Source organism: Tachyglossus aculeatus, chromosome X3 (assembly GCF_015852505.1).
Source record: "Tachyglossus aculeatus isolate mTacAcu1 chromosome X3, mTacAcu1.pri, whole genome shotgun sequence".
In the NCBI taxonomy this organism is placed as follows: Eukaryota; Metazoa; Chordata; class Mammalia; order Monotremata; family Tachyglossidae; genus Tachyglossus; species Tachyglossus aculeatus.
The window spans coordinates 30,020,656-30,043,551 of record NC_052099.1 but is presented as its reverse complement, the minus strand read 5'-3'; the positions used below and the strand labels follow the sequence as shown (position 1 = coordinate 30,043,551).

At 45.7% G+C, this 22,896-nt stretch overlaps 1 protein-coding gene across 1 annotated transcript in view; it reads right to left on the bottom strand.

Annotated features, from left to right (window-relative positions):
• Nucleotides 1–1,125: 1,125 nt before the first annotated feature.
• Nucleotides 1,126–22,896, bottom strand: part of RPRD1A (regulation of nuclear pre-mRNA domain containing 1A) — a 54,130-nt gene continuing 32,359 nt past the window's right edge. The window contains exon 7 of the mRNA XM_038770475.1: nt 1,126–2,650. Coding sequence (XP_038626403.1) covers nt 2,501–2,650 — 150 coding nt within the window. The 3' untranslated portion in view covers nt 1,126–2,500. The remainder of the gene's footprint in view (nt 2,651–22,896) is intronic.

Sequence of the window (22,896 nt, the reverse complement as noted above, 5' to 3'; positions counted from 1 at the left end):
CTTTCAAGCCTCTCGAGTGGCACGTTTCTTACCTTAGTGCCAAAGGAAAAGTCCTTATTAACAGGTTTCTATGACAAAATGCGGAAGAGCCGATGGAGGGCAACACATTTCTCCCTAAACAAAGACAGCGAATTATGGAAAACTGCTTAACCTTTTTTTCTTATTATTTTCAAGTCTTTTTCTTCAGTACTGTCAAAAGTTCGGAGGTTTACACTTCAGATTTCCTTTTCATCCGACACTCCGGAGAAAAAGTTTTACAGTTGCACAAGAACCTCTTTCTTAAACCGTCCTCAAACATGAGGCAGAAGAGCAGGAATTGTGGAGAAGCTAAAATTACAACAATGCTATTTCCAAGGAAACAGACTACCTGAATATAAAATGAAATAACGCACCCTTAGTCATTTCACAGAACATTTCACTTTAACAGTGTGTCCCTAGAAAGGTATTTTCCTTCACTGGCTCCTGGAAAAAAAATTCACCTTCCCTTTACATGCACACTGCTTATGAATATGAGCATTAATTATGAGAAAGAAATATATTTACACAGATGACACAGGTCTAATGAAACGATTTGGGTTCGGGGATTCTGGGAGGCGAGGGGAGAGCAGAACCACTGTTATTTCTACTCCGTATCTGCATGCGACCGAGAGGAAAACGTTTACCCTGCGAAGCGTTCGTTATTAGAAAAGGCGCCATCGTTCATTAATAATGTCATGAAAAATCTCCTCAAAGGCGGCCATTATATTTGCCAATCTGCTGCCAACAGGGTGGGCTTTTAGAAGAAAGCCAAGGTTTCAACAACTCAAACACATAATGGGTCTAACAAGCAGAAAAATAGTACGTTTTTCTGTGGTTCCATGGATATATATATATACACCCATACATATATAGATATACATATATATGGATATATATATATCCATATATATACCCATACATATATAGATATATATGGATATATATATAGATATATAGATACATATATCTATATATGTATGGGTATATATATGGATATATATATATATATATATATGGATATATATATCCATATATATACCCATACATATATAGATATATATGGATATATATATATATCCATATATATATCTATATATATATCCATATATATGACACAGCAGATCTACCCTGTCGCATTACTGTCTTTTCTACAATATTCAGCCAGTCAGACAGTCTAAGGACGCAATCGTTCTACAGTTCACTTCATGCACATTTCCTCCTGGGAATCCGGTGTCCTATTTTTACAGTTGCCGGGCTGATGGAGGTTAAAAGCTTTCACGATTGAAATTGATTAGCGAGAGGCGTCCAATATTGGTTCGGCTTAAATTATCTCTGAATTCCAAAGGACCGCAAATTGGGCGATACGGGCTCGTAGAGGCCAGAGGGAATGAATATAAACACTCAGAGATCTCCTCTCCTCCGCACCCCCGGACCCATTTAGGTTGAACCTACATTTCCTTCAAAATCGGGGCGACTCGAAGCCCCCCTCTCCGCTTTTGGGAGATGATTTCACATCAACAACCAGGATCAGCTGGGAGCCGGTTTGGCAGATGTGGTTTTGAACGGATGTCTCTATCTGCATCCCCATTTGCCTGTGTACTGATTCCCAGCGTTTTCCTGCTTGACGTCTGTCCCGTTGGATAGCTTTTTCCTCGAAAGCGGGTGTTTTTCACCGAGGTAAACGGACCTCCTTAGAAGGGCCGGGATCCATGGGGTTTCTTGGGGCCTCAGGGTCGTCTAGGAAAGGATGGATTCGGTCTTTTACGGCCCCCCGCCGTCGCCCCCGACTACGGGTTCGAATGCCGGTTCTTTGTCGCTTTTCCCCAGCCGCCTTCCTGAGGCTCTCCCTCTCCCCACCTGCAAGCAGGCATCATTCGGGAAGCCCGAGCTGATCGGGACTGAACGACGGTTACTACTATCCAAGGGAGTGCCTGTGGGGTGGGGGAGAGGGGTGTGGGAAGGCCGGGAGAGGGAATAGGGAAATTCCAGGGAGCGAGAGAGAAGCCCGGGATGTACAACCCCAACACCCAAACTGGACTGCGCTTTCTGAGACACCCCCGCAAACCAGACCCTCTGTTGGCGTTCGGCCCTTCAAGTGACAGCATTTCCATTAAAGCTTCACTGACCGCAGGTGAGGAACCCAGCGACGACCCCGCCCCGGATCTCCCAAAGAAAATAGAAGCATCTGCATTTCCACAGGGCCTGCGATCCACAAATATACAAAAGATAAGAATTCTTTTTCTTAAATAATCACCCGTCCGTGAACGTATTAACAGGTACAGAGGTCACCCTTTATAAACCGAGTCAACGGGGGAGCCTGGAAACGACCCACCTTTTCACACCGATTTTATAAACGGTTGGAACTTTTTTTTTTGTCGGCGTCACTCTGTCGACGGTGTACAAAAATAACACTACGGGAACACCTCCCCGCCGCTCTGCCGGCTCCGGCGGGGGTGGACGGGACGGGTCCTCCCGCTTCCCCTCAGTCATCGCCGTAGATGTCCCCCGCGAAAGGGAGGTGGACGTGGCTGCCCGTGACGTTGGGCAGCCGAGACAAATCCGGGAGGTTCTGGATGCGGGACCTGAGTTCTTTCCTGACCTGGGTCACTCTGGCTAGCTTGCGCTTGTATTCCTGCAATTGAAAACAATCTTCCGTTAGTCCACGCACGGTTCGGGGAGGAGGGACGCTGAGACGGCGGGACCCGCGGGGACGGCGGCCGACGCGAAAACTCAGATCGGAGGGCTGCTCCACTTCCATCCCCTACACGTGAAGTTGAAATGGATATGTGAGTAACTCTTGACGACGATGACGAGGACGAGGGGAGCCGCGGGGCTGGGGTGTCAGAGGACATGGCTTCAAATCCGCGCTCCGACACCCGTCCGCTGTGTGGCCTGGGGCAAGTTACGTGACTTCTCTGTGCCTCATTTTGTTGGCACATTTGGTTTTGTTCTCTGTCTCCCCCTTTTAGACTGTGAGCCCGCTGTTGGGTAGGGGCTGTCTCTATACGTTGCCAATTTGTACTTCCCAAGCGCTTAGTACAGTGCTCTGCACATAGTAAGCGCTCAATAAATACGATTGATGACGATGATGCCTCAGTTTCCTCAACTGTAAAACATCAATCCATCAGTCAATGGTATTTACGAAGCACTTGCTACGTGCGGAGCCGAGTTCTAAGCGCTTGGAAGAGAACAGCACGTAAGATTGAGCAGAGAAGCAGCGTGGCTCAGTGGAAAGAGCCCGGGCTCTGGAGTCGGAGGTCATGGGTTCGAATCCCGGCTCCGCCAACTGTCAGCTGTGTGACTTTGGGCAAGTCACCTCACTTCTCTGGGCCTCAGTTCCCTCGTCTGTAAAACGGGGATGAAGACTGTGAGCCCCACGAGGGACAACCTGATGACCTTGTATCTGCCCCAGCGCTTAGAACAGTGCTTTGCACATAGTAAGCGCTTAATAAATGCCATCATTATTTTCAGCAGACACGTTCCCTGCCCGTAATGATCTTACAATAGGGATTAAATACCTGTTCTCCTCCCTACTTCTCCTCCCTGCTTAGACTGTGAGGTCTGCATTCATTCATTCACTCATTCATTCAATCGTACTTATTGAGCGCTTACTGTGTGCAGAGCACTGTACTAAGTGCTTGGGAAGAACAAGTTGGCAACATCTAGAGACGGTCCCTACCCAACAGTGGGCTCACAGTCTAGAAGGGGGAGACAGAGAACAAAACATATTACCAGAATAAAATAAATGGAATCAATATGTACAAGTAAAATAAATAGAGTAATAAATACGTACAAACATATATACATGTATACAGGTGCATTTGGGACTGTCTTTGTGAACAATCGCAGATTCTTTTTTTCTCTTTTGATTAGTAAAGATGAAAAAAAAAAACCCATCTGGCTAGATCTCTGCCATGTTTGATTCCATTTCTCAAATTCACCCTCTTGCCAATAGTCTCAAAACCCAGAAACTGGCTCCGTCACAGGTATCTAGAAATCATCCTTCCTTAATAACAGTGCAAATGAATTTCAGTGTTATGAATGAATCGTTCACAAACTAAGTTAAAGGAAGTCATCCCTTTGAACTGGTTGAAATAATTTAAGTCTCTGCATCCAGTGTGGCCTATTACTATCTATCTATCTATCTATCTATCTATCTAGATAGATAAATAGATCTATAGATATATATAGGTACATATATATCTATATATATCTATATATCTATCTATATATATACCATTAATATATATACCATTAAACGAATACCATTAAATAGATATATATAGGTGTATATATATATGTCTATATATATATATATATCTATTTAATGGTATTCGTTAAGTGCTATGTGCCAGACACTGTACTAAGTGCTGGGGATATCAGGTTGGACACAGTCCCTCTGTCCCACACGGGGCTAACACTTTTAATCCCCATTTTACAGATGAGGGAACTGAGGTACAGAGAAGTCAAGTGACTTGCCCAAGGTCACACCGCAGGTGACACTGAACCAGGAATAAAACCCAGATCCTCTAATTCCCAGGCCTATGCTCTTTCTACTAGGCCGGACTGCTTCCATTTTTTCCATTATCCTCATTCTAAATATTGGGAAATCACTTGGAAACTAGAAAGGCAGGGAATGCTGTCCTTCTTTTTCTGTCTACAAATGAAGGAAAGTGAAGAAAGAAAATGCCGCATGTTTTCTCATTTTGGGATGGAGTACGACATTTATGCAATTTCTGTTTTAAAGGATTCACGTTTATAAATCAAGTCATTAAGAATAATGCAAGTTTGATAGATTGAAATTAACTCTTTGTGATTGAAGAAAATTAACCCAATACACGGATTTACTACTGCTCCTACTACTGCTAAGTCAAGCAACACCAATGCACTTGCTGAAGAAATGCTAATTTTATCAAGGTTTCTTTGCCTGTGGCTTAAAATCCCAACTCCTTTACAGGAAGGGACGAGACAAAGAGAACCTGAACAAGTGGGAATGGGGATGGGAATAGTTAACTTACTCAATTTAACCTGAATTTTTACCATCCACAATCTTTTTTTAAATTAGAATTAAATCACCCGAATTACATTTGTGAAATTTTTATTGGACATTTCACCGCCACAGTGGATCAGAGATGATTTATGAGTCATTTACCGGGAAAACTTTAAGGATACGCTACCGGAACGACTGCAGGTGGAGGTGGGGCGTTCTGGGAGAGACTCGTCCATGACGGCAAATACCATCGTTCTCATTATTAACACTAAGGGCCAATCCACCGATTAATGGTATTTAGCAGGCGTTTATTGTGTGTCGAGCACTGTACTAAGCGCTTGGGAAAGTATGATACAACAGAGTTCATAGACGTGTACAAGAAGTTTACGGTCTACGGGGAGAATAGACTAAAATGCCCATGTGAGGATAAGTACGAAAAGATCTTGGAACATGGATTCCTGAGATCCCTTCGCCGCTCCAGGAAAACGGTCCTTAAGTCAAATACGCCTATACGTGACCTAGCATTACGAAATTTTTTATATTTGTTAACGATGAGGATAATGGTATTTGTTAAGCACTTCCTATTTGCCGAGCACTGCTCTAAGCGCTGGGGTGGATACAAGCTAATCAGGTTGGACACGGTCCCTGTCCCACATGGGGCTCACGCTCTTCATCCCCATTTTATAGATGAGGTAACCGAGGCCCAGGGGAGTTAAGTGACTTGCCCGAGGTCACACAGCAGACGTGTGGTGGAGTTAATAACAATAATAGCTTTTATTACGCACTTACTATGTGCAAAGCATTGCTCTAAGCGCTGGGGAGGTTACAAGGTGATCAGGTTGTCCCACGGGGGGGCTCACAGTCTTCACCCCCATTTTACAGATGAGGGAACTGAGGCCCAGAGGAGTGAAGTGACTTGCCCAAAGTCACACGGCTGACAAGTGGCAGAGCCGGGATTTGAACCCATGATCTCTGACTCTAAAGCCCGTGCTGACTTGTACTTCCCAAGCGCTTAGTACAGTGCTCCGCACACAGTAAGCGCTCAATAAATACGACTGAATGAATGAAATCCCAAACCCCAGCTTTGGTTTCCCATTCTTGCACATAGTAAGTGCTTAATAAATGACATTATTATTATTATTATTATTATTATTATTATTATTATTATTATTATGAGGCTCAGTTAAGCTGAACACAGTCCCTGTCCCGCATGGGACTCACAATCTAAATGAGCTCCTCCACCGCTTGTATGCTGCTGCGTGACTGTGGGCAAGTCACTTCCCTTCACTGTGCCTCAGTTCCCTCATCTGTAAAATGGAGATTAAGGCCGTGAGCCCCACGGAGGACAACCTAATCACCGGAAATCTACCCCACTGCTTAGTAATAATAATAATGATGGCATTTATTAAGCGCTTACTATGTGCCAAGCACCGTTCTAAGCGCTGGGGAGGTTACGAGGTGATCAGGTTGTCCCACGGGGGGCTCACAGTCTTCACCCCCATTTTCCAGATGAGGGAACTGAGGCCCAGAGAAGTGAAGTGACTTGTCCAAAGTCACAGCTGACAATTGGAGGAGCCGGGATTTAAACCCCCAACCTCTAAAGCCTGGGCTCTTTCCATTGAGCCACAATGGCACACAGTAAGCACTACACAGATGCCAAGGGACAAAAGCAATGAAAAAATAAATAAAAATGGCTCACTTTTAGGACAGGAAAGGATCTTTTGCCATTAAGCGGCATTCAACACCCACAATGGCTGGTCCAGTTATTGGGCAGCTCCAGTGAGGCCTGGACCTTCAAAGGGCTCTGGGTAAAAAGACTGACATTCCCTGCCCACGCCCGATCTACCCCATCCTCTCTCCAAAACCAACAGCTTCCCTAGCATCCTTACCCCAGGGTCTCTTTTCCACATTAGTGAAGAATTTGACCAACATCCACACCGCTTTTTGGCCAACTAACACCTTCTGAATTCTCCCGCATTCGGCTGAACTCCTCTCCCCACTAAGGTCTCCTTCTTCAGTCACATTCAATCATCTGCCCTCTCGAAAATTGACGGAAGATGACTGAATCCCAATGTTTCAGCTAGCTAGCGTCGGAGAAATCTTAACTTCTTCCTCCGCACTGACGCGCCGGACCGTCAAAACCCGACGAGGTCCTCGCCGGACGCTTCCTCGGAATGGGTCGCTCTTAACTCACAACTGCAGCCTCACCTATTCCTAATTTACGTTTCCTCTCCGAGGCAAAAACTGCTTTGGCTACCTGCTCGGGGTTGTCTTCAACGCCTTAAAAATCTGATGAAAATGGGAGCGGAGTTTCCTCCGGGATGCATTCACTGTCGATCGTTTAATCTTGGGGCAGAGAGGGGTGTATTTACTTGTGGCTCGGCCACGACGTCAGAGTCGGCCCGGCTTAGTCACGGAGTAAGATACGGGTTGGATTCTCACGGTGGTTGTATCGTGGGGTGTAAGACGTCCAACAATATTGTTACGCCCCTGATGTTGTTGCCAATTTGTACTTCCCAAGCGCTTAGTACAGTACTCTGCACACAGTAAGCGCTCAATAAATACGATTGATGATGATACTGTCCCAGTTGCTTCAACTCCCAGGAACGCTCACTTCTATCTGGCTTGACAAAGAGGAGGCATGCGCTTTCAGAAAGAAAGGGAGGGTGCGCCCTAGGAATAAAACCTCCGGTTCAAAAGATGTCCTGCTGAACGGTAACTAAAAAGGACTCTTCGCTTCATCGGACTGAAATCTTACATGGAGTAACCTCTGGTGAGTGGGAGTGATGATGACCAGAAACAGGTTTTAGCATCGGTTTCAAAGAATCTCTTGGCTCTATAGGCGATGCCAAAGCGGAAACCAAAGTAGAGAAGCAATCATGCTACTTCAAAGAAAAGCAATATTCGCATCCTTTCAGAAAATCCTAAACATAATTCTCCAGCTTCTAGTTGATACCTTTTATTATTAATAATAATGATAACACTAATAATTGGGGTATTTGTTAAGCGCTTACTATGTGCCAGACGCTGTTCTAAGCACTGGGGGAGACACAAGCTAATCAGGTTGCACACAGTCCCTGTCCCGCATGGGGCTCACAGTCTCAATCCCCACTTTAGAGATGAGGGAACCGCAGCACAGAGAAGTGACGGGACTTGCCCAAGGTCACCTAGCAGACAAGTGGAGGAGGCAGGATTAGAACCCAGGTCCTTCAGATTCCCAGGCCCGGGCTCTATCCACTAGGACACGCTGATGTGCACACTGGCTTTTTCAGGAGGTGTGCTTTCAATCCAATTTCTGAAAGGGGTTAGAACGGTTTTCTTGAGCTTAGAACAGCGCTTAGAACAGTGCTTTGCACATAGTAAGCGCTTAACAAATGCCATTATTATTATTATTATTGAGCTGGTTCTATGTCAACAGTCTCCTTGAAATGTTTCACTTAAATGTCCATTCGAAGCTACAGCCTATTTCGCTATCCAAACATACTCCTACTAGTAATAATAATGTTGGTATTTGTTAAGCGCTTACTACTACCACTGCTACTAATAATGGCATTTGTTAAGCACTTACTATGTGCACACTGTTCTAAGCGCTGGGGGGGGAAACAAGGTGATGAGGTTGTCCCACGTGGGACTCACAGTCTTCATCCCCATTTTCCAGATGAGGGAACTGGGGCTCAGAGAAGTGAAGTGACTTGCCCAAAGTCACACAGCTGACAACTGGCGGAGCCGGGATTTGAACCCATGACCTCTGACTCTCAAGCCCGGGCTCTTTCCACTGAGCCACGCTGCTTCTCTTACTATGTGCCAAGCACTGTTCTAAGCACTGGGGAGGTTACAAGGTCATCAGGTTGTCCCACGTGGGGCTCACAGTCTTAATCCCCATTTTTACAGAGGAGGTAACTGAGGCCCAGAGAAGTGTAGTGAGTTGCCCAAAGTCACACAGCTGACAAGTGGCGGCGCCGGAATCGGAACCCACGACCTCTGACTCCCAAGCCCGGGCTCTTTCCACTGAGCCACGCTGCTTCTCTGACTCCTAACTTAGCAGACTTTCCCGAAACTCACGCTCTTCACTTCAGTATCTCAAAAGGCGCACATAGAGTATTGGGTTGCCAATTTGTACTTCCCAAGCGCTTAGTACAGTGCTCTGCACATAGTAAGTGCTCAATAAATACGATTGATGATGATGATGATGATAGAGTATATGTGCTTAAGTCTAGAGAAGCAGCATGGCTCAGTGGAAAGAGCCCTGGCTTTGGAGTCACAGGTCACGGGTTCAAATCCCGGCTCCACCAATTGTCCGCTGTGTGACTCCGGACAAGTCACTTCGCTTCTCTGGGCCTCAGTTCCCTCATCTGCAAAATGGGGATTAAGACTGTGAGCCCCCCGTGGGACAACCTGATCATCCTGTAACCTCCCCGGCGCTTAGAACAGTGCTTTGCACATAGTATGCGCTTAATAAATGCCATCATTATTATTATAGAGGGGGATACAGACATTAATCTCAATAAATAATTCATACTATATAATTTAATATTTTAAATCATATCACCTAATACAATATTCTTGTAATATATCGTGGTAATAATATATAATTTCCCATGGCAGAAGAGGCCAAGGGAAAAAGGGTGGTATTATTATAAGCATTTTCACTTCTTTAGTAGTTTTAGCCATCGTTTTTCTTGCCCCATCTGCCCTGCCTCTAGGCAGCTCTTTATTATCACACAAATGTGAAAAGATGCCAAAGAACATTTTTGTTACCTTACGTCCCTGGCGTTAAGAATACAGCGACTTGTTCTTCTTTAAATTAAATTAGAATCCCTCTCTATCCATCACTTTTGGCCCACAGGCATGTCGCCAGTAGTGATGTGCACAGGCAAGAGAATTTCCTTATTTTAAAGCATTTGATTTCACTCTACTAAGGCATAAATGCGGGAAAGTCAACTAAGGCACTCCAAGTGTTCCTACAAGCATTCGTTAATTAACCTTCCTAAAACTCTTAAGTCACTGCCTGAAAGGAGAGTTTAGTTTTAATCAGTCAGTGGTATTTACTGGGTGCTTACTGTGTGCACCGCACTTTAGTCAGCGCTCGGGAGAGCACAAAATGGCAGAGTTGGGAGACACGTTCCCTGCCTTCATAGAGGTTACAGTCTAGAAGGGGAGGCAGACACAAATAAAGTATGGATTTGGATGTGGGACTGAGGGACGGATGAATAAAGAGCGTAAATCCAAGGGTGACGCAGAAGGGAGAGGGTCTGGAAACCCGTTGCCATAAACGCTACTCGTATTAAAGCGAGAAAATTAATTAAATGAGGTTGCCGGCTCCCAAATATATGGCGCGCCGCCACTGGGCCCGACGCTTTTTTCCCCAATATGGCCACATCCCACGCTCCCACTCCCAGCTCTTCAGGATCGGGCTGCCCATCGATCCAATTCCCAAGTTGCTCACAGAATCGAGGAGGATTTTCGATCTGGGGGTGGTAGATGGAAAAAGACCGGTCCAGATTCCAGGCTGGAGAGAAGGAGGCCGAGAAGGGACACGCCTGAAGCGCCCAATCAATCAATCAATCAATCAATCGTATTTATTGAGCGCTTACTGTGTGCGGAGCACTGTACTAAGCGCTTGGGAAGTACAAGTTGGCAACACATTAAGGGGGGGGACGGGGTGCTCACAGAATCGCGTGCTCAACAAATACCGAAGCTGTTAAAATTCACAACCCACAGAGACAGGTCTCCACAAAGCGGGCGGCCCGCGTAGGGGGATCTGTTACCCCAGGAGGTTGGACAGCCAGAAAATATCAGCACAGTCAAGAGGGTATGAATAAATGCGTGGACAACTGATCCAAATAAGAGAAATCCGTTAATCGATACTATTTAGAGTGCCTATTAGATGCAGAGCTCTACTGAGCGCTAGGGAGAATACGAATAAAATTAGTAGTTTATTTTAGGTAGCCTATCCTAGCTGGGGAATCTCACTGAAGTAAATTACGGGTAGGAAGAAGGAGTCGCATATAAAGATATGTATACAAATACACCCAAAATGGCCATTGAGAGGAATGAGGCATGTGAGCTGAGCTGAAATGGGGTGAATAATTAGGGAGGAGTGAAGGAGAGGGAGATAGACAAAGAAAATGAACGCCGATTGAGTGTCTTTAAGAAAGTGGCCCGAGAGCTTCAGTTTGATGTGGGGAGGAACAGGTACCCATTTTTGAAATGTGTGCAGAATAACATTTTAGAAGATCGACCCGGGCAGCAGAAAGCGAAGACCGGATTACAAACAGGAGAGACCGGAGATCAGATCAGCGCGGAAGTCCGCTGCTCTAGTCGAGCCAAGATATGGTACGTATCTGGACCAGCGCGGTGGCCATTTGGTTGGCGAGGACGAGGTGGATTCCGGGAATGCCGTGAAGTTGGACGGGAGTTGGGCAAAGACTACATATGGAACCATGAAACAGAAGAGGAGCCACCTGGGCCTGCAACTCCCCGTGCTTCGTTTCTGAACTTCACATTAATTCTTGAGAAAGTTTTCCCACCAAGCAAGGGAAAGCTCTAAGAATTTACTTGAAGCTTAGAATCAAAAACAACCTAAGAATCAAAAAACGGTCTGGGTCCTCCCCTCTCCCCTCGTCGAATCTGCTCCTGCCATCAGCAGGACGGGCTTCCCAAGGGAAGATCCGCCAGGAATCTTAGCTCCGGGTGATTAAAAAAATGCCAGAGGCGGACCTCTTCACAGGCTCTAAAATTCACACTTTTGCAAGGCATAGGTTTCAACCTGTTAAAACAATTAAAGGAGATATGTTTTATGAAGACCCAAATGGGTATGTACAGGTTTGTGAATGGGGGAAAAAACCCATTTTTACTCCGGTGCACCTGAAGCCAAGTTTGGTTTCTTTCTTTTCATAAGTTAAAAACAAAATCAGCTCATGCTATAAGTAAAACTCCACTAGTACCTCTAAATTATAAAGTCACATAATTAGCTCCATGGCTTGTAAACCGCAGCACCCATTTCAAATTGTGTGCCTGGCTTCCTATTCGTAGCACAGATTCGGGTTGGTCACCTGTCCCCTTTGCGAACTTAATAATAATAATAATGATTGTATTTGTTAAGCGCTTACTATGTGCCAAGCACTAAGTGCCGGGGTGGATACAGGGTAATCAGATTGTCCCACGTGGGGCTCACATTTTTCGTCCCCGTTTTACAGATGAGGTAACTGAGGCGCAGAGAAGTTAAGTGACTTGTCTAAGGTCACACAGCAGACAAGTGGCTACTCAGTCCGCCCTGAGGCCTACGGCATTTACATACTTTTCTGAAATGTATTTCTGTTGTCTGTCTCCCCCTCCAGACTGTAAGCTCCTGACAGACACAGAACATGTCCACCAACTCTGTTGCATTATACTCTGCCAATAATAATATACTCTGCCTAATAATAATAATGATGATGGCATTTATTAAGCGCTTACTACGTGCAAAACACTGTTCCAAGCGCTGGGGAGGTTACAAGGTGATCAGGTTGTCCCATGGGGGGGCTCACAGTCTTCATCCCCATTTTACAGATGAGGTAACTGAGGCCCAGAGAAGTGAAGTGCCTTGCCCAAAGTCACACAGCTGGCAATTTGGCGGAGCTGGGATTTGAACCCATGACCTCTGACTCCAAAGCCCGGGCTCTTTCCACTGAGCCACGCTGCTTCTCTAATACAGCGCTCTGCACACAGTAAGTGTTCAATAAATACCACTGATTGATCGACTGATTGAACTGGAGTCCTGGGAGACCAACAATGCGGACAGAGATTACTAGAGATTGCTGCAAGGAAGAGAGCCTAGAGAAAATTAACTGGCAATTACTCCTATTGGGTCTCTTTCTCTACACTTTAAATTGTTCTGAAGGTTTTAGGGGACCTTCTTGAATAATAGTGATGGCATTTATTAAGCGCTTACTATGTGCACTTTTCTAAGCGCTGGGGAGGTTACAAGGTGATCACAGGGGGCTCACAGTCTTCATCCCCATTTTACAGATGAGGGAACTGAGGCCCAGAGAAGTGACTTGCCCCAAGTCACACAGCTGACAGTTGGCGGAGCCGGGATTTGAACCCCTGACTTCTGACTCCAAAGCCTGGGCTCTTTCCACTGAGCCACACTGCTTGAACATAAAGGAAAGTTCGCTAGGTGACTCAGAAATCATTAAAAGCAAGCCCATTTGTCACTGGGTTTGGGTTTTGACAGGATGGCTGAAAAAAGGGCAAGAAGTTGGGGAAGCGTTGGACTGAAATCATTATCAGTCGTATTTATTGAGCGCTTACTGTGTGCAGAGCACTGTACTAAAGCGCTTGGGAAGTCCAAGTTGGCAACATAATAGTTGGCAAACTGAAAAGATAAACACCCCTCAAAGTCCCAGCCACTAACCCAGATTCACAGTCAAGTTGGGTTGATCCTAGGGCCGGTGGAAGAAGGAATTCTTCCTTTCCAGCCTCCTGGAAATGGGAGTGTTCTCCAAACCTGACTGCTTAGTGCCCAGGAACCAACTGGGAAATTGTGATCGATTTAAACGCCCAGCATCGTCTCAGGTCTTTTGTGTCAGCCCTTTATTCTGCACTGTGTGAGGGGAAAACTCTACTTTTTAAAAGCGAGAGGGGTGGGGAGGTTGGAGAGTGTCGCCGGGGTAACTTCAGCAGAGTGCCTGACTGTAAACACTTTGGTAAATGACAACAAAATTCACAATGGTGCATTCTGCTGTTCTTTCTTGGCTGTGAGCTTGTTGTGGGCACCCAACTCTGTTGTATTGTACTCTATCAAGCGCTTAGTACAGTCCGTGGCACGCAGTAAGCACTCAATAAATACCACTGATTGACTGGGGGCAGCTTGCTTTTCTTACCTGGATAAGAAAAGGGAAATGCCAAGGACAGTTTCCATTTGCCTGAAGATTGCAAGAAATGACCAGGCTCGTGAGGAATTGCCCTAAAATTGTCACTCTGCATGAATCTAGGGGGAAAAGAAAGTATTCTCAAACGGGGAGACACAAAACTGCAGTGTAAAAATGTGTGAAATCTGCATTGAGACACAAGGCACTTCTCCATCCACCAATGCCCTACCTTCCTAAAGAGATCAGATGGAAATCAAAGATTGATTTTACATATAGAAGCTGTTTATTTGAGGGGCAATGATTTGGAAGAAGCAACTGTGAAATTCAGGGTAGCTTAAGGAAAGTATGTAAGTGATTGTGATACTTCAAATGTTTTACTATATACATTTCATATACCTTGGCCTCTGGTTTGGAGAAGGCAGAAATGCCAAGTTCTGGAGTTGTAGCATGTTCTTTAAGGTGGACTGAAGAGGCCACACATTTGATGGATAGGGGAAAGCTGCCCGGTATCCAAGGCATTTTGAAATAGTACATAAAGTATGAGCCGATGGCTAAGTCTGAAACAGATGTGGGCTATATCCAGAGAGAAATTAATTAAAGTCGATCAGCTTTCCATAGCAACTAGGCCTAGAAGCCTAAAACTAGGTTTCAGGAGACTACTGTTCAACTGAATAAGCGACAAAATCCTAATTCTGATTCCCAAGAGACCTATTCTGAGCTTGTCAGATTAATGGGGCTGTACCCAATGGCTTTAGAAACTTTAGTTCTCTCCCAAAACCACCGTATAACTGGGAGTCGAAGCAGGGTTACATTTGGACGTGTTTGCCACGGCTTTGGACGCGTTTTTCTCATTCTCAACTGGAGAGTGTCATTATTCCTTCGGCAGTTATTGAGCCTCCTGATTCAGACTGGATGCTTTCACTATCTCATTGATCGGGTCTTCGTTGACAACCCACTGAAATTTCAAGGGCCTTGTCTAACTTAAGCGCTTAGTACAGTGCTCTGCATGCGGTAAGCGCTCAATAAACACAATTGAATGAATAGAGGTTGGAATTTCTCCTATTTCTCACACAATTCCAACTACCACGTTGGCGGCAGTTCCTTTTAAAGTCTATGATCCTCATCAAATCTCCGGGAATCTCTCTAGGAAGCAGCTATTAACAACTTTCTGCCGATCTCCAAGGTTCCAGGAGAAGAGGATCAGAAGATGCTCGCTCTGGGTGAGGATTGTGTCTACCAATGATTTTATTGTTATACTGTACAAGCGCTCAGTACAGTGCTCTGCACACAGTAAGCCTTCAATAAATACGACATTGACTGACTGAATTTGCCACTGACACTTCTGGATCTTGGCCGTCAGCCGCGGTTCCCGTGGTCAGTGTCCTAGACTCCCACGGGGAAGTGGATGTACTTCCCAAGCGCTTAGTCCAGTGCTCTGCACACAGTTAGCGCTCAATAAATACGACTGAATGAATGAATCAGGCAGAAGACGGAAGAAATCAGAGTCCCTGGAATGTTAGTTCTGACAAGAAACAGGTGCTGCCCAACTGGAACTCAATCAGTGGTATTTATTGAGCGCTTTCTGCGTACAGGGCACTGTACTAAGTGCTTGGGAGAATACGATGAAATGAGCACCAAACACTGACCAAAAGCAACCAGAATAGACTGTGAGCCCGCTGTGGGCGGGGATTGTCTCTCTCTGTGGCTGAATTGTACTTTCCAAGCGCTTAGAACAGTGCTCTGCACACGGTAAGCGCCCAATAAATACGAATGTATGAATGATTGGAACAATACTCTAGAGTGGGAGTGGGGATTGTGTGCTTCTGGGTTGGACAAGTTGATGTGACAGAACAGCGTCCTTTGGTGAAACCATGTGAATGTTAAAACCAAGCCACGAAACTAAGCTTGGCTCCACCTAAGATTCCACAATTTTCCTTCTAGCCCCTACTTCAGGCCAGATAGTTGGCTACTCTCGCGTCACTTTCCTCGCTGGGCCCCTTATCAATCTGGCCATCCCCTTTCCCACATCCTCCCGATAGCTGGAAGTCGTTCCCCCTCCGTCCAAGACCAGACCAAGCTCTCTCCACCTTCCAAGACTTCCCAGCTCTTCCAAGAGGCCCAATTAAGCCCTCTTTTAGCCGGTTCCCTCTCCCTTCTGCATCATCTATGCCCTAGGATCTGGGACTTTTGGGTATCTGTTATCTGTCCCATCCTCAATCCCGTCACTTTCCTCACCGGGCCCCTTAACTCATCAATCTGGCCATCGCCTTTCCCACATCCTCCCGATAGCCTGGAACTCGTTCCCCCTTCATCCAGACCAGACCAAGCTCTCTCCACCTTCCAAGACTTCCCAGCTCTTCCAAGAGGCCCAATTAAGCCCTCTTTTAGCCGGCTCCCTCTCCCTTCTGCGTCGTCTACGCTCTAGGATCTGGGACTTTTGGGTATCTGTTATCTGTCCCATCCTCAATCCCGTCACTTTCCTCGCCGGGCCCCTTATCTCATCAATCTGGCCATCGTCTTTCCCACATCCTCCCGATAGCTGGAAGTCGTTCCCCCTCCATCCAAGACCAGACCAAGTTCTCTCCACCTTCCAAGACTTCCCAGCTCTTCCAAGAGGCCCAATTAAGCCCTCTTTTAGCCGGCTCCCTCTCCCTTCTGCATCATCTATGCTCTAGGATCTGGGACTTTTGGGTATCTGTTATCTGTCCCATCCTCAATCCCGTCACTTTCCTCGCCGGGCCCCTTATCTCATCAATCTGGCCATCGCGTTTCCCACATCCTCCCGATAGCCTGGAACTCATTCCCCTTCCATCCAGGCCAGACCAAGCTCTCTCCACCTTCCAAGATTTCCCAGCTCTTCCAAGAGGCCCAATTAATCCCTCTTTTAGCCGGCTCCCTCTTCCTCCTGCGTCGTCTATGCTCTAGGATCTGGGACTTTTGGGCATCTGCTATCTGTCCCGTCCTCAATCCCACGGCACTTCTGTACATCTTTATCAATTATATATCCTAAACTGTTGGTTTGTATCAACGTCTCCCCCTTGAAACTGTCAGCTCGGTCTGGGCAGGGCACGTGCCTACCAACTCTGTTATATTGCCCTCTCCCAGGCGTTTAGTACAGTGCTATGCATACAGGCAGCGCTCAATAAATACCACTGACGATGATGGTTAGGAAGGAATAGTCTTCCCAGGGGCCACAGCAAGACTATCGAATTTTGAGGACTTTTTACGATCCACAATTCATCCCCCAGTATGTTCTTACTGAACTAAGGAAAATGGTAGTGGGGTAGATAATTAGTACAGTGCTATGCATACAGGAAGCGCTCAATAAATACCACTGACGATGATGGTTAGGAAGGAACAGTCTTGACTATCGAATTTTGAGGACTTTTTACGATCCACAATTCATCCCCCAGTATGTTCTTACTGAACTAAGGAAAATGGTAGTGGGGCAGATAATTAGTACAGTGCTATGCATACAGGAAGCGCTCAATAAATACCACTGACGATGATGGTTATTAAAGAATAGTCTTACCAGAGGCCACAGCAAGACTATCAAATTTTGAGGACTTTTTATATGATCCACAATTCATCCCCCAGTATGTTCTTACTGAACTAAGGAAAATGGCAGTGGGGCAGATAATTAGTACAGTGCTATGCATACAGGAAGCGCTCAATACATACCACTGATGATGATGGTTATTAAAGAATAGTCTTACTAGAGGCCACAGCAAGACTATCAAATTTTGAGGACTTTTTACAATCCACAATTCATCCCCCAATATGTTCTTACTGAACTAAGGAAAATGCAGTGGGGCAGACAATTAGAACAGTGCTATGCATACAGGAAGCGCTCAATAAATACCACTGACGTTGATGGTTATTAAAGAATAGTCTTACCAGAGGCCACAGCAAGACTATCGAATTGGGAGGACTTTTTACGATCCACAATTCATCCCCCAATATGTTCTTACTGAACTAAGGAAAATGCAGTGCTATGCATCCAGGAAGTGCTCAATAAATACCATTGACGATGATGGCTAGGAAGGAATAGTCTTACCAGGGGCCACAGCAAGACTACCGAATTGGGAGGACTTTTTACGATCCACAATTCATCCCCCAATATGTTCTTAGTGAACTAAGGAAAACGGCAGTGGGGCAGACAATTCAGGTGGAGAAGAAATTGAGAGGAGGCCTTCGGAAAATGCAATTCAGCGATACAGTTAATCACTGTGCCTCTACTACATACTACAAAACTTTATAAGCAAAGTAGTGAAAAAATCACCAGGCTGAATTCATTCCTACGGTAGATCTCACTTTTTTTTTTAAATTGAGCGTTCTTTTTTTCTGCAGAGCACTGCCCTGGACACTTGGTAACATAAAGCAGAAAAGTAAATCTTCCTTTACATCACTTTACAGGGCTCAAGAAAATTTACTGCCTCCTGTACTAAGGAATTATCAGATGGTATGAATTCTGGCTACAGTTATGGATATTTTGCATGACTACCTTTGACCCTGAGTTTCAAAAATGTGCACACCATTAAGAAAAATTGAAGCTCAGACAGCCTAAGGACACGAACTCGTCTTTCTCTGACCACCATGCACAGTACAGCATTATTCTAGTGGGTAGGAGGTCATTTTGATCCCTAAAATGATTAAATCTCTGATCAACCTGGGTTTTAATTACTCTCTTCCTACCGTTCCTATTCGAAACTTTCCCTAAAAAAAAGGGACAGATGAAGAAGCAGTGAGATGACAAGAACCTAAAGAGGGATTTTTCAAGGTGGCTTGGTACAGATGAGGCAGCGATGACATTTGGGTAGCCCATCCTTTTCAAATGACAACGCCAAACTGTCCACAGATGAGTCCACTTTGATTCCACCTTGTCGTAAAGCTTAAAATAACCTTGCTTTAAAGGGCATTACTGTCCTGAAGTGGCTCGTGAACTAATTTTCCAATTCCTTGAGTGGCTTTCCTAGCTGTTGTTTTCATGCATGTTGAAACATCTCACGGAGGGAGGATTGTAGGAGGAGTCATCAGGGTGCGACTATTCATGACTGCTTCATGATTAAACCCTTTTTTCCATTAATGGTAATTCCAAGACGGAAGAAACAGTATGAGCTAAAATTCCCTTTCGGACTCATGGACGTCTGGAGATAGAATAGTCTTGAGAGATTTTTTTTCATGGATTGAAGGTGGAAGGAACATATAATAATAATAATAATAATGGTATTTATTAAGTGCTTACTACATGCAAAGCACTCTTCTAAGTGCTGAGATTTGGGTAGGGACTGTCTCTATATGTTGCCAATTTGTACTTCCCAAGCGCTTAGTACAGTGCTCTGCACATAGTAAGCGCTCAATAAATACGATTGATGATGATGATGATGATGAGATTTGAATCAATCAATTGTATTTATTGAGTGCTTACTGTGTGCAGAGCACTGTACTAAGTGCTTGGGAAGTACAAGTTGGCAACATAACTTGCGCTTAGTACAGTGCTCTGCACACAGTAAGCCGTCAATAAATACGATTGAATGAATGACTGAATAACTCACAACCCCTAGCTTACACGACCAGTGCTCTAAACCTTGCACTTTAGGGCCACTTAAATGCCGACAGCATTCAAATTTTTGGACTCTCCAAAAAATAAATACACCTAGACCCGAGACCCAAGTCTCATTTTGGCTCCTTCCTTTCGTTAGAGTACAGAAAAGACCGAAGTTGGATCAGCACGGTGGAGCCACGGAAAAATTCGGAAACCGCAGATGAGAGTTTAGAAAAACACAATGGGATTCCTGCTTTTAGGAGAGCCGGCGACGCGCCCATCCCGGCTTCCGGATATTCAATAAGCAACTTTCAGGAATTGTCCAAGCCTGACCGGAACACGCCTGCCAGCTTGTATTTAAGCAATGTGCAAAAAATCCACATTTTCCTGAATGGGCCTACAACAGACGGCTAATAAGAGGGGATTTATTTGGGCTTTGTCGCAATTGAGCGGAAAAAAAAAACCTCAGCGAATTTAGGCTGAAGTCATCGTGTAGCTAAAGCACTGATCAAGGTTGCTATGAAAATCTCCAGAAAGGAACCAAAGCGGCGTGGCTTAGTGGGAAGAGCCCGGGCTTGGGAGTCAGTGGTCGTGGGTTCGAATCCCGGCCCCGCCACTGATCAGTTGGGTGACTCCGGGCAAGTCACCTCCCTTCTCCGGGCCTCAGTGACCTCACCTGTAAAGTGGGGAGGAAGACCGTGAGCCCCACATTTGATGACCTTGTATCTAACCCCAGCGCTTTGAACAGTGCTTGGCACATAGTAAGCGCTTAACAGATGCCATCACCATGTAGACTGGCTTTTTGGAGAGCGGTTTCTGATGGGTGAGGAAGGCGGGTGGGCGAGTTTGGGTCCCCTGCCAGCTTGCCTGGATTTGGAGAACTGACACAATCAATCAATCAATCAATCAATCGTATTTATTGAGCGCTTACTATGTGCAGAGCACTGTACTAAGCGCTTGGGAAGTACAAGTTGGCAACACATAGAGACAGTCCCTACCCAACAGTGAGCTCACAGTCTAAAAGGGGGAGACACAAGGCCAGCTGATGTGGCACAGGAGGGAAGGGGCAGGAATGCTTAGTCCAGTGCTCTGCACACAGGAAGCGCTCAATAAATACGACTGAACGAATGAACGGGGTTAAAGACTGGGGAACCTATTTGTGAATGTCTAGTATCTTTAATAATAACAATAATGATGGCATTTATTAAGCGCTTACTATGTGCAAAGCACTGTTCTACGCGCTGGGGAGGTTACAAGGTTGTCCCACGTGGGGCTCACAGTCTTCATCCCCATTTTACAGATGAGGGAACTGAGGCCCAGAGAAGTGACTTGCCCAAAGTCACACAGCTGACAATTGGCAGAGCTGGGATTTGAACCCATGACTTCTGACGCCAAAGCCCGGGCTCTTTTCCACTGAGCCACGCTGCTTCTCTTTGAGACTGTATTTCTTAGCCTGTCCTCTCCCAAGAGCTTAGTACAGTGCTCTCCAGACAGTAGTAACAATGATGGCATTTGTTAAGCGCTTACTCTGTGCAAAGCACTGTTCTAAGCGCTGGGGAGGTTACAAGGTGATCAGGTTGTCCTACGTGGGGCTCACAGTCTTCATCCCCATTTTCCAGATAAGGTCACTGAGGCCCAGAGAAGTGAAGTGACTTGCCCAAAGTCACACAGCTGACAATTGGCAGAGCTGAGATTTGAACCCATGACCTCTGACGCCAAAGCCCGGGCTCTTTTCCACTGAGCCACGCTGCTTCTCTTTGAGACCGTATTTCTTAGTCTGTCCTCTCCCAAGAGCTTAGTACAGTGCTCTCTGGACAGTAATAACAATGATGGCATTTATTAAGCGCTTCCTGTGTGCAAAGCACTGTTCTAAGCACTGGGGAGGTTACAAGGTGATCAGGTTGTCCCACGGGGGGCTCACAGTTTTAAACCCCATTTTACAGATGAGGTCACTGAGGCCCAGAGAATTGAAGCGACTTGCCCAAAGTCACACAGCTGACAGTTGGCGGAGCCGGGATTTGAACCCATGACCTCTGACTCCAAAGCCCAGGCTCTTTCCACTGAGCCACGCTGCTTTAATACTACCAACTGACTGGAAATGCAAAATGTCCAATCAGGCGGCACGGCGTAGTGAACAGATCACGGGGCTGGGAGTCAGAAGGTCATGAGTTCTAATCCAGCCTCCACCCTTTCATTCATTCATTCAATCGTATTTATTGAGCGCTTACTGTGTGCAGAGCACTGGACTGAGCGCTTGGGAAGTCCAAGTTGGCAACATCTAGAGACGGTCCCTACCCAACAGCGGGCTCACAGTCTAGAAGGGGATAATAATGATGGCATTTATTAAGCGCTTACTATGTGCAAAGCACTGTTCTAAGCGCTGGGGAGGTTACAAGGTGATCAGGATGTCCCACCTGGGGGCTCACAGTCTTATTCCCATTTTACAGATGAGGGACCTGAGGCCCAGAGAAGTGAAGTGACTTGCCCAAAGTCACACAGCTGACAGTTGGCAGAGCTGGGATTTGAACCCATGACCTCTGACTCCAAAGCCCGGGCTCTTTCCACTGAGCCACGCTGCTTCTCTAGACTGTGAGCACCCTTCGTCTGCTGTGTGGCCTTGGGCCAGCCACTTCACTTCTCTGGGCCTCGGTGACCTCGTCTGTAAAATGGGGATGACGATCGTGAGCCTCAAGAGGGACTGGGACCACAACCAACCCGATTTGCTCGTATCCACCCTGGTGCTTAGTATAGTGCCTGGCACGTAGTAAGGGCTTAACAAATACCACAATTATTATGTTATTATTAATTAATATCAATTAATTAATTATTAATATTATTATTTGGTTGACTTCAGTTGGTTTCTGCCTCAAGTTCTGACTTGGGCCTACTGGTTTAGGGCTCCCAAAGGTAGAAGGCAATCCCTGCTCATGTTAGCTTGGAGTTTCACTAACGAAAAAGGAAAAAATGCGGACATATGCAACACAACTGGTACTCGTTCACACACACGAAAGATCAGATTCGCGCATTCACAAACTGCGACTCTAGGGAACGCTTTCCTCTTCCGAAAGAGCAGGATTAATCTGCCGTACGTCCACGTGACTCTAGATAGGGCTTTCACAACGTTTCTTGGATAAAGGATGTTCGGCTTAATTTTTCCGGCGGGCCTGTCAGATTGGTTTTGCGGGTATTTGATTGTCGTCTATCAGTTACAGCTACCTGGCGAATGCGCTCACTGTACCATCAGGTAAAGAGTTTCTTCAGGGACCGCAGTTGGGAAGAACAACTCATGGAGATGGCGCTTAATGTACTTAAAAAAAAATATATCAATTTTTGCCAGGGTCAGCCATCCAATGCTTCCTCCTTTCAGGCTGTCCATTTCCTTTCCCTTTAAAGTTGACCTCTGAACTCTCTTCCTGTCACTCTTGTTTCTTCTCTTTCCTTCTCTTATTTATGCTTTTGTCCTTGTATTTCAGCCCAATTCCTCCTAA